A 13,314-nucleotide genomic window follows, 5' to 3' on the forward strand; every position below is an offset into this window, starting at 1 on the left:
TAAAATCCCATGTAAATTTATAATTTAAGAGAACAAAAAAGCATTATGCTTTCAAACAGGTTGACACATGTAAAACTCAGCTCAGTATTTCAAAGGATCGGGGAAAACTAAAAATCAAAATAAAGCTTCAGAACACCTGTTTGTCAAGAACATCTGTCTTAGCTAAAAAAGATAACTTATAAAAGCAAAGCCCTTATTTCAGATGGCCTCAAAAAACACACTGAAAGTAGCAGAATTCAATAAGCAGCATTTTATCCCAGATAAGATCTAAAAATAATTTCACGGATTTGGAGTAGAAAAAATGTATTAATACTTGGGCATAAATGATCACTAAACATTTTTACCTTCTCATTTTCCCTTGGACTCAGTTTTTCTTTCCCCCAACTTTTATTTTAGGTTCAGGGGGTACACATGCAGATTTGTTACATGGATAAATTGCATGTCACAGGTGTTTGGCACTCAGATTATTTCATAACTCAGGTAATGAGCACAGAACCCAACAGGCAATTTTTTGATCCTCACCCTCCTTGTATCCTCCACCCTCAAAAGTAGCCCCTGTTGTCTATTGTTCCCTTTTTATGTCTATGTGTACTCAATGTATAGCTCCCACTTATAAGAGAGAGCACGTGGCATTTGGTTTTCTGTTCCTGCGTTAATTATCTTAGGACAATGGCCTCCAGCTCCATCCACGTTGGTGCAAAAACCATGATTTCATTCTTTTTTATGGCTGTGTATTATTGAATGGTGTATATGTACATTTTCCTTATCCAGTTCACCACTGAGGGGCATCTAGGTTGATTCCATGTCTTTACCATTGCAAACAGTTCTGTGATGAACATATGTGTGCATGTGTCTTTATATTCCCTGGGGGGTATATACCCAGTAATGGGACTGCTGGGTCAAATGGTAGTTCTGCTTTAAGTTATCTGACAAATCTACAAACTGCATTCAGTGGATGAACCAATTTACATTCCCACCAGCAATGTATATGCATTCACTTTTCTCTGCAATCTCACCAGCATCAAATATTTTTCAACTTTTTGATAGTAGCCATTCTGACTGATGTGAGATGGTATCTCAGTGTGGTTTTGATTGGCATTTCTCTAATGATTGTGATGTTGAGCATTTTTTCATATGCTTGTTGGCCATGTCTATGTCTTCTTTTGTCAAGTATCTGTTCATGTCCTTTGCCCACTTTTTAATGTGGTTGTTTTTTGCTTGTTAATTTAAGTTTCTTGTAGATTCTGGAGATTAGACCTTTGTTGGATACACTGTTTGCAAATATTCTCTCCCATTCTGTAGGCTGTCCTATTACTCTGTTGATAGTCTCTTTTGCTGTGCAGAAGTTCTTTAGTTGATTTTTATTTATTTATTTTTGAGCTCTGTCGCCCAGGCTGGAGTGCAGTGGCACAATCTCAGCTCACTGCACCTGCGGCCTCCTGAGTTCAAGCAATTCTCCTGCCTCAGCCTCCCAAGTAACTAGGATTACAAGCATGCACTACCATGCCTGGCTAATTTATGTATTTTTAGTAGACATGAGGTTTCACCATATTGGCCAGGCTGGTCTTGAACTCCTGATCTCAAGCGATCCACCCTTCAGCCTCCCAAAGTGCTCGGATTGCAGGTGTGAACCACCATGCCCAACCTCTTTAGTTTAATTAGATGCCATTTGTCGATTTTTGTTTTTGTTGCAATTGCTTTTGGAGTCTTCATCATGAAATCTTTGACGGGGCCTATGTCGAGAACCGTATTTCCTAGATTTTCTTCTAGGGTTTTTATAATTTGGGCATGTACATTTAAGTCTTTCATCCATCTTGAGTTGGGTTTTGTATACACTTAAAGGAAAGGATCCACTTTCAATCTTCTGCATATGGCTAGCCAGTTATCTTATCACCATTTATTGAATAGGGCATCCTTTCCCCCAGTCTGTTTTTGTTAAAGACCAGATGGTTGCAGGGGTGCAGCTTTACTTCTGGGTTCTCTAACCTAATCCATCGGTCTATGTGTCTGTTTTTGTACCAGTATCATGCTGTTTTGGTTACTGTAGCCTTGTAGTACAGTTTGAAATCAGGTAGTGTGATGCCTCTGGCTTTGTTCTTTTTGCTTAGGACTGCTTTGGCTATTTAGGCTCTTTTTGAGTTCCATGTGAACTTTAGAATAGTTTTTTCTAATTGTGTAAAAAATGTTATTGACAGTTTGATAGGAATAGCATTAAATCTGTAAATTGCTTTGAGCAGTATGGCCATTTTATCACTATCGATTCTTCCTATCCATGAGCATGGAATGTTTTTCCATTTGTTTGTGTCATCTCTGATTTCTTTCAGCAGTGCTTTGTAACCTTCATTGTAGAGATCTTTCACCTATCCAGCTTGCTGTATTCCCAGGTATTTTATCTTCTTTTTTTGGCTATCGTGAATGAAATTGCATTCTTGATTTGGCTCTCAGCTTGAACGTTACTGGGGTATAGAAATGCTGCTGACTTTTGCACATTGATTTTGTATCCTAAAACTTTGCTGAAGTTGTTTATCAGATCTAGGAGACTTGGGCAGAGACTATGGGTTTTCTAGGTATAGAATCGTATCATCTGTGAAGAGAGATGGTTTGATTTCCTCTCTTCCTATTTGGATGCCTTTTATTTCTTTCTCTTGCCTGACTGCTATGGCTACAACTTCCAGCACTATGTTGAATATGAGCGGTGAGAGGGGCATCGTTGTCTTGTTCTGGTTCTCAAAGGGAATGCGCTTCCAGCTCTCGTACATTCATTATGATGCTGGTTGTGGACTTGCTATAGATGGTTCTTATTATTTTGAGGTATGTTCCTTTGATGCCTAATTTGTTTTGAGGTAGACTCCATTCTTTTATGAAGTAAAAACATATAAAATGGAGAAATCACTCATAAGCAGACATAAATATGCTTACACCAAATATGCAAATAAAAATTAGTAACACATAAAGTAAATAGTATATGACCAAGTGTTAGGTTTTAATAACAATAAGAAATTACAGTCAATCTGGCACTATGAAAATACATATTCATCATATTGTAGAGACAAAAAAAAAAACAAGAATTCCCAAGTGCTCAAGTCACAGCCAGAGCAATCAGGCAAAAGAAAGAAATAAAAGGCATCCAAACATGAAGAGAGGAAGTCAAACTACCTCTCACACAGATGATATAATTCTATACCTAGAAAACCCATAGTCTCTCCCCAAAGGCTCCTGAATATAAGAGCTCTCTTTTAATATAAAATAATATCATGGTCACCCAAAATCATCAAGGTTGTCCTTTTAGTTTCTGTGGATTGAGAAAATACATGATGGAAAAAGGCTGCTAAGAATTTAGTGAAGATTTAAAATGAACTTGGAGTTTATCAGTCAGAAGTATAGCTATACAAATTTGAAGAGCTATACAAAGATACATGAAACAAATTATTTATTTGGTCTACAGAAAATGCTTGCTTCAAGTATGGATTTACAGATGCTTTGCAAAATGCCATAAGGCTACTACACCCATCACCCACACCCCAGGGTCCACAATACACAGATTGAGAACCACTGACTTAAACCAATACTTTGAGAAGAGTATTACAGGAAGCCATGTTCTACATCCTCTGAGTTTAAAAATTATGATTAAAAGACCCCCCCCCCAAAAAATTAAACACTGTTCAGGGAAATTTGGGACTATTTTAAAGAACAGAAGAGGTGTAAACATAATGAATTAGGTAACTTATAAGAAAGAATCCTATTTCTAGCTACAGTTACAGAAGTAAAGCCCTGGCAGATAACTTGTACAGAGGGCTTTGTAGTATTTCTTAAACTAATTAAGAAAAAAATCCAAATCTGTATTGCCAATTGTGTAATTATCACTGTCTCCTTGCTGAGAGTGCTGAGCATCACACAAAGAAGGAGATGTCTGTGTACCAAAGGCAAGACGTGTGTACCAAATATGGCTTGAGTCCTACCAAGTCACTGCTGCCTCCTTTTTTTCCCATATAGTACATCAAGCCTTTTCATCCCAAAGTACCCAACTATCCTCAAATTACCCAGCAACTAAATCAGGGATACCCTAAATATTCTAGGCATGCTTGGGTTCAACACAGAATGAGGGGAAACAACCAAATTTCCATGACAATATGTTCAAGTGAAAGAACAAAAAACTCTCATGGTGACTTGGTAAATGCTGACCAGGCCACAAACTATAATGCAAAGAATTGTTTGGGGCCTTAAATAGCAGCTGAACATAGTTACTACTGTTCCTAGTGTGGAAACAGTTAAAAAGGACATTCCAAAGGCTGTTTATCCATTAAAGCATGCTCAAAATCCTCTCTGGCATTACATGCACAACCTCCTTAATGGAACATGGCTGGATTCAATGCCATATTTTTTTTGACTATGTGTAACTCACTGATTTTGATAGTTCTTTCTTTCAAACTTTCTTCAAAGATTTTAAACTATGTATCAAACATTTATTGAATGCCTACTTTGTCTGAAATAACATAGCTGTGTGACTTTAGGCAAATAATCTGTGCTTAGTGTTCTCATCTATAAAATGGAGATATCAGAACCCATCACCATAGAGTTGACATAAGGATTAAATAAGATAATGCACTTAAGCACTTAGAAGAGTGTCTGGCACATAGTAAGAACTTAAATGCAATTATTACTATTATTATTAATCTCCTTTTCTATATAATAATAGCTTCCATATGGGCACTGCATGAGTTATTAATGTATTAGTTATCACAGTGACTGTTATTTAACTGTTTGTGTGAATTTAATTCCCCAATTAAAGTGTAGAATTCTTGAGAGCAAGGAATACATCTGTTATTTTTTTTTTTTTAAGGCAATACAGTATAGTGATTATTTACATAGACTCCAAGCCAGACCACCTGGGCTCAAGTTCTGGCTCTGCTTCTTAATAGCAGAGTGATCTGGGCAACGTATTTTACCTCTGTCTCCCATTTCAATAATTTTCACCATCATCTACCCAAAAAGCCCCAAGATAGAAAAATGGAAGTCATCCTAGATACCTTCCTCTCTATCCTTCAGCCTCCTCCTACATGATCCAATTACCAATCTCTATGATTCTACACTTTTAACATCTCTACTCTTCACCCTGGTTCTTCACTTCTACTGATATTCCAGGTTTTCATTATCTCTCATCTACACTACTCAAAACAGTCTTAAAGGACATGGAGGACTGAGAAGTAGAAGTAGGCATAAGTTGTTGTTGGTTGGTAGAAAATGGTGAGCCAAAAAACTAGGAAAAACAAGTGAATTCAAAGGACAATGCCAGATTAGTTGAGCTAGAAGAAGGGATTTATAGAAAAGAGTAATATTATAAAGTTCAAAAACTAAACTAGAAGGCCAGGCATGGTGGCTCATGCCTTAACTCCAGAGCTTTGGGAGATCGAGGTGGGTAGATCCCTTGAGCCCAGGAGTTTGAGACCAGACTGAGCAATATAGTGAGACCCTCTATTAAAAAAAAAAAAAAAAAAAAAAAACTAAAAACTAAACTAGGGCCAAATTGTGAAGAGTTTTATATTCCAAGCTAGGGAATCTGAGTCTTAAACCTGTGGAAATTATCTCTTCTTTTTCAACAGTAAAATACTTACTACTACTATTAACATGATTAACTGCATAATGCCTTGCCTATACTTCCCTTCTTCCTCCCTCTCCACTCTCAAATGAATGAAAAACATACCTTAAATCTGTATGTTCTTACAATAATACCATCTATTTAGATTGTACTATAAAAACAGACAAGGCGCCAGGCACGGTGGCTCACACCTGTAATCCCAGCACTTTGGGAGGCCGAGGCAGGCAATCATGAGATCAAGAGATCAAGATCATCCTGGCCAACATGGTGAAACCCCATCTCTACTAAAAATATAAAAATTAGCTGGGCATGGTGGCACGTGCCTGTAGTCCCAGCTACTCTGGAGGCTGAGGCAGGAGAATCACTTGAACCCAGGAGGCAGAAGTTGCAGTGAGCCGAGATCACACCACTGCACTCCAGCCTGGCAACAGAGAGAGACTCCGTCTCAAAAAAAAGAAAAAAAAACAGACAAGGTGCAGTTCCTCATATTAGCACATGCTCACAAAAATTAAGTATAGTCTTCAGATCACAGGAAAGTATTGAAGTTTCAAATAACGTGTAATTCAGGTTTCTGGAACTGATAAACGGCTCAGAAAAGAACAGTTTGTCTTCTTACTATAGGTAAGTTCTTCCATCACTCAAACATAGTCAATGATCTGCTAAGGGCAAATTCTTAGGAATACCCCTGCTTTATACACTAGTCATATTAATGTCAGACTTTCTGTACAGATGTATTTTAATAGCTTATGGGAACTATAATGAGGTTCTTCATTAGTTTAAATTCTTAGCCTTTGGGAAAGCACAGATCCTTATGAGATCCTAAAGAAAGTTTTGAAGACTATCCCTAGAATAACCCAAATATGAACATACATTTAATACTGCATTTTATTTCAAGGAGTTCATAAACCCTTAATACACACTTATAAATCACAAGAATACCTATTCTATAGGATTGCTATTTTTCATATGGAAAAAGCAGCAGCTTTGACTTTGTACTGAGAGGGCAGGAATTTCAAACTAGTTTTTGTTTGTTTGTCTGTTTATTTTTGGTGGGACTGATTGATGAATTTTCACTGATCCATCCATTCTCTCATCTAGGTCTTCTTTTTATCAATGTCATATTGTCTATGACCATGTAATAGAACAAAGCTAAAAGAGTATCTGGAAATTAAATTTATCAAATTTACCCTCATTAAAACTATGCTCCGAAAAACGAGCTAACTATTTACAATTGGAGATGAGATACAGTCATAAAAGCAAATGTAACATTGGTATTTATTTACAACCCATACCCCATTATCGCCTAGTCACATCTGGTGCCAACAAACTAAATCCAGAGAAAAGAACATTGCACAAGTTTTCTTGAACTCAATGTACACAGACATCAGTATGAGTACAACGATGACTAACCTACCTAAGAGATCTCCATACGCAAATGACTCCCATATCTGAATAGTACCAAATCCTCAGACTTGAACTTCTTTCAATTATGACCTAAACCTCTTGTAGAATCACAAGTATATGAGGCCATCTGGTGGATAAAATATGAAACACACAAATTTTAGCTAGTTGAAAACAGAGTTCAGATCTGTTCATAGTGACCAGGTCAATATACTGTTTACTAAACCATGCAGCCTCCTCAGAGATTAAGGGCTTGATTCTATTGCTATCACACACCTGAAATGGACCCTATTATTTTTAATACTCCTTAAAACCAAAAAAGTTCACAGCCACAAAAATCTGGCTGACCTGAACTCTGCATTCAACTAGCTAAAAATTTGTGTTTCTGTATTTAATCCACCAGAATAAAATGGCACCAAGAAAGTGTCCCAGATTTTCAAAATAACCATCGGATGTAACTGGTCTGGAGAGCTATATCCCTTGTTATGACAGGAACCATACATTAGTCATCTCTGCAATGTCCTCATAACCAAAGACATTCCTGACAAACAGCAGGTGCTCAGAAATTATAACCTGAATTAAAACAAATCATATGACACAACCCTTACTGCCCTCCAAATAAACATACACAGCCTTAAATTCTGCTCAGGTACCTTTAGTGGGTGCAGGTTGTAAACTGATAATTGGTTGCTGCTTTGCCAATGGCATAAGTGTTGGTACTGTCTGAATAATGATGGTTTTTGCTGGAACACTGGAGTTTGTTTGAGTCTTGGGTGCTGCTGGAAGCAATAAAGGCTTGGGCTGAATTGAAGGTTTTGAATTCACCTGAATTTTTTTCTTTGGAGTCAGTCCATTTTCTGGAGAAAAAACAGACAAACCACAAGTCAATGTGAAAGCAATTAAGCAAGCCCTAAAAAACAGATTCTATCACACGCCTTGCTACAATATATATACCTGAATGAACTGAAGAAAAGTACTTCAACTGTTACCTTCTTTTCTAGCCAAGCTGCAGTTTTGGGAATGGGACACACTAACTGGTAAAGGAGAAGAGCTAAAATCGCGGAATAACACCCAGAGATTAACAGGTAACAAACGTCATAGTTGAATGGCCCTCCATTCAGTTATCTTTAACAGAAACTTTGAAATCTCTCCTGAAGATGGTGGGGTCTGAGTCTATTTTAAAGTATCTTTCACCTACAAAGACAGAGACAACCAAAGATTATTTCTCCCCTTTCCTCTCCACAGTAATCACTTACAACAAACAGTATAGGTCCACCAATTAAAAAACAGCAAACCAGCCTAATAAATATAAACTTAATCCAGCATTTTCCTCTAAGAAATGGAACCTAAGCTCAATCTGAAACAGAAATAACAGAAGTTAGGAGATAGAGTAATACCAGTCTTGTTCCTAGGACCAGTGACAGGCTTATCTTCCTTCAGTGGCTCTGCTGAAGAGGGACTATTAGAGCTTTCGCCATATAAGGAAAGAGGAGACATCTGAGAACTAGAAGACAAATCCAACTCCTCCTGTAGCAAAATAAAAACAAAAATTAATGAGTATACTCCTTAAGCAGCAAATTGCATAGTAAAGGAGGAGACCCATACATAAACAGAAAAACACTTCAAGGTAACTTCAAGGGAAAGGTATATTAGAAACTGTATCTATATATTAAGCAATAAGTGACTATCAGCACGATCCATCTGTATCAAAGGAAAAAAATCAAAATGCAGAGTAAGTCTATGCCATCCTGTTATATTAAAGATATGAGTCGTTGATCTGTTTCTACATTTCTTCCTACAAACTACAAACACACACACACACACACACACACACACACACAAACATAAAACTTGATTGCTAGTCATACAAACATCCAGTATCAGTATAAGGTTGCAGTTAAAATGTCAATATCCTTTCTCCATAATCTCTCTTATTCAGTCTTAAAAGAATATCAAAAGTGGAGGCCAGGCGCAGTGGCTCACGCCTGTAATCCCAGCACTTTGGGAGGCCAAGGCAGGTGGATCACCTGAGGTCGGGAGTTCGAGACCAGCCTGACCAACATGGAAAAACCTTGTCTCTACTAAAAATACCAAATTAGCTGGGCATGGTGGCACATGCCTGTAATCCCAGCTACTAGGGAGGCTGAGGCAGGAGAATTGCTTGCACCTGGGAGGCAGAGGTTGCGGTGAGCCGAGATCATGCCATTGCACTCCAGCCTGGGCAACAAGAGTGAAACTCTGCCTCAAAAAAAATAAAAAGAAAAAAAAAAAAAAAGAATATCAAAAGCAAAATAATTTTATTTTTATCCTTTTCTATTTTCTATTTTGTAATACTGCCTTTCTTCCAAATGTAAAAGAAAGATGCATGAATGGAGCAGTGCTATTTTCTTTTTTTTAAGACAGAGTCTCACGCTGTTGCCCAAGCTGGAGTGCAGTGACGCAATCTCAGCTCACTGCAACCTCTGCCTCCCAAGTTCAACCAATTCTCCTGCCTTAGCCTCCCAAGTAGCTACAACTACAGATGTGTGCCACCATGCCTTGCTAAGTTTTTGTATTTTTGGTAGAGAGGGGTTTCACCATGTTGGCTGGGCTGCTCTAGAACTCCTGACCTCATATGATCCACCTGCCTCGGCCTCCCAAAGTGGTGGGATTACAGGCATGAACCACCCCACCCAGCCAGCAGTGCTATTTTCTTTAATTTAGTAGGTGAATTCATAATGACTGAGATACATAAAGATAACATTCGCATTTTCCCAAAGTCTTTTAATATTCAGTGAATCTGTCTCAGTTTGTTAGCATAAAGAAACAACATAGAAGTAGCAATTCAATTCAGACAGAAAAGATGGCATGTATGATCACACAATAGACATAATCTCTACTTCATACCATCTTCAAAACAATCTATAAGAATATAAAAACAAAATTTAAGAGAATACTTGTTTACTCTCAGGATGTTGCAGACCCTCTTAAGTCTGAACACCCAGAAGCCACAAAGGAAGAAGAAATAGATTTGAACAAATAATAAGTAAAATATTTAACAATAAAAACTAGACCATAAACAAAGTTAAAAGATATATATTTATAGAAAATATTTGCGGCCGGGCGCGGTGGCTCAAGCCTGTAATCCCAGCACTTTGGGAGGCCGAGACGGGCGGATCACGAGGTCAGGAGATCGAGACCATCCTGGCTAACACAGTGAAACCCCGTCTCTACCAAAAAAATACAAAAAAAAAAAAAAAAAGAATTAGCCGGGTGAGATGGCGGGCACCTGTAGTCCCAGCTACTCAGGAGGCTGAGGCGAGAGAATGGCGTAAATCCGGGAGGCAGAGCTTGCAGTGAGCTGAGATCTGGCCACTGCACTCCAGCCTGGGCGACAGAGGGAGACTCCGTCTCAAAAAAAAAAAAAAAAAAGAAAATATTTGCAAAAAACAGACAAAGGGCAGGAACAGTCATTTCACTGAAAGGAAATGCAAATGGTAGCCAAAGGCAAATTTAAACTTTAATCACAAAAAAATTAAAATGACCTGGAGAGGATATGGGAGAAAGAGATGCTCTCAGTCTCACTGGTGAGAGTGACAATTGCATCTTCATACATCCTTAACACCTACTCAGCGTGTAAGCTGAGCAAAATGTAGAGTGTATTAAAATATATTTCCAAGAAACCAAAGAGTACAAGGTAACACGGGAGGAGACTATTATCTTCATGGCCTTCGATGCTTAAAAAGTATTTGATAAAATTCGACAAGTATTCCTCAATAAAATCCTAGAAAACAAGGATTCGAGGAATACTTTCTTAACATTAAAAAGTTATGAGTAATTATACAGCCAAAGCCAATGCTGAATGCATCACAATTAAAGTCAGGATAAAAAATAGCTACCTGCTTTTCCTGTAATTCTAGTATAATTACACTAAAAGAAGAAATTTAAAAAACATTAAAACAAAAGAGACAGCGTGCCTTTTAGCAAGGTAATATGCTATATACTTGAAGCACATGTAACCATCCACTGGCAAAAAAATTTGACCTTGAAAATATTGTATTAATACTCACTTAGAAAACATAATAAAAAATAAATATTTCAAGTCAGGCACGGAAAGACAAACATCACATGTTCTCACTTATTTGTGGGATCAAAAAACCAAAACAACTGAAATCATAAATGTAGAGTAGAAAGATGGTTACCAGAGGCTGGGAAGGGTCCTGAGAAGCTGGTAGTGAGACGGGGATTGTTAACGGATTAAAAAAAAAAAAAAAAGGGGGGGGAGAAGGAATAAGACATATTATTTAATAGCACAGCAGGGTGACTATACTCAATAAGAGCTTAGTTGTACATTTTAAAATAACAAAAGGACTGTAACTGGATTGTTTATAACACAAAGGATAAATGCTTGAGGGAATGGATGCCCCATTTTCCATGATCTAATTATTTCACATTGCATGCCTGGGTCAAAACATCTCACGTACCCCACGAATATATATGCCTACTATGTACCCAGAAAAATTAAAAATAAAAAAGATTTAAATAAAACAAATAAATATTTCACTCACAATAGCAATAACAATTACAAAATACCTAGAAATTTTCTAAGGAATGTGCAGGACCCACATGAAGAAAACTACACAACTGAACTAAGAGGTATAAAAGATTTGAGTTAACAGAGAGATATACAATATTGTTGAACAGAGTGATTACAAATGATTACAAAGATAATACAGTTAGGAAAACTGATTCATTTCTATAGAAAAAATTAAAACTAGATCCCTACCTAATGCTGGATCCCTACATAATAGCACATATTAAAGTGGAATCTAAGAGTATTAAGAACCCTAAATGTGAAAGGTAAACCATATGGGTAATAGAAGAAAATGCAGGAGAATATCTCTGTGACCTAAAAGCATGGAAGGATTTCTGAAATAAGCCATAAAGGAAAAGAGAAAAAAAAAGATAAGCCTGAGTAATTCAAAATTAACTATTTATACTTAATAAAGACTACAAAGTTAATAGATAATAGAGAAAAGATATAGGCAATTTGAATGTCTAAATCCAACAAGAGTTTACTATTTCAAATATATGAGGAATTCCTACAGATAAACAAGAAGACAACAACTGAGTAGAAAAACTGGCAAAGGACAGGAATAAACAATGTATAAAAGAAAAAAGTCCAAAAAGCTCATAAGAATATAAATAAATGTTGAAAACAATAACCAAAGAAATACAAAGTAAAACAAAATAAAAGCAAACAATCAAAAACTACATTGTGCCATGGAGTAAAAATTAAAAAGGCAGACAATGCCAAGCATCAGGAGAGAAGTCACAGGGATCCTCGAGCACTGCTGCCAGCCCACAGAGTACTATGATGATCCTGGAGAACAATATGGAAGCACTTGTCAAATTAAATCCCTGCACATTCTATCACCCAGCAATTCTAGGCATATATCCTAAAGGATTTCTCACATGGGTCCGTAAGGGAACATTTTTTAAAATATTCATTATGATGTAGGTAAAAATGTAGTGAATGCATACTTGAATGTTGTACAGAGTTAGATTCAACAGATTTGATTACACAGAGCAATAGGAATTGATCTTAAAAAACACTGTGCTGATTTTTTTTTTTTTTTTTTTTTTTTTTTGAGACGGAGTCTCGCTCTATCGCCCGGGCTGGAGTGCAGTGGCCGGATCTCAGCTCACTGCAAGCTCCGCCCACAGGGTTCCCACCATTCTCCTGCCTCAGCCTCCCGAGTAGCTGGGACTACAGGCGCCCGCCACCTAGCCCGCCCAGTTTTTTGTATTTTTTAGTAGAGACGGGGTTTCACCGTGTTAGCCAGGAGGGTCTCGATCTCCTGACCTCGTGATCCGCCCGTCTCGGCCTCCCAAAGTGCTGGGATTACAGGCTTGAGCCACCGCGCCCGGCTGTGCTGATTTTTAAAAGTAAATATTATAAAGATACATACTATAATACCATTACATAAATTTAAAATACATGCATATAATTGAAATCAGATGAACTTTTTAATAAATGGTACTAGAATAATCCTTTTGATAGTCATTTGGAAAAACATAAAATTGGATTTGTATTTCATATCATACACAAGGGTAATTTCAAATGGATCAGAGATCTAAACACTAAAAATAATATGATAAATACTTATTCATGTCACTTAGAAAATATTCCTTCCTGAATAATTTTATCCTAAGCCACTAGATGGGGCAAAGCAAGACCACCATTCATGCAGAGAAGCAGCCTGGTGGAATGTCAGGGTCCAAGAACGGTAGAGAGGGCACTGACATGGCAGGCAGCCTGGTATGAGGAGTCACAG

At 37.4% G+C, this 13,314-nt stretch overlaps 1 protein-coding gene across 5 annotated transcripts in view; it reads right to left on the reverse strand.

Annotated features, from left to right (window-relative positions):
• The window catches only part of ATF6 (activating transcription factor 6), a 223,053-nt gene that overhangs the window by 185,931 nt on the left and 23,808 nt on the right, over window positions 1–13,314 (reverse strand). For all 5 annotated transcript variants that reach the window (XM_033199800.1, XM_033199799.1, XM_033199802.1 and 2 more), the window contains exons 5-6: window positions 8,395–8,524; window positions 7,651–7,854 (exon numbers count right to left, since the gene is read on the reverse strand). In XM_033199800.1, coding sequence (XP_033055691.1) covers window positions 7,651–7,854; window positions 8,395–8,524 — 334 coding nt within the window. The remainder of the gene's footprint in view (window positions 1–7,650; window positions 7,855–8,394; window positions 8,525–13,314) is intronic.

This window comes from Trachypithecus francoisi, unplaced genomic scaffold (assembly GCF_009764315.1).
Source record: "Trachypithecus francoisi isolate TF-2019V2 unplaced genomic scaffold, Tfra_2.0 Lachesis_group5, whole genome shotgun sequence".
In the NCBI taxonomy this organism is placed as follows: Eukaryota; Metazoa; Chordata; class Mammalia; order Primates; family Cercopithecidae; genus Trachypithecus; species Trachypithecus francoisi.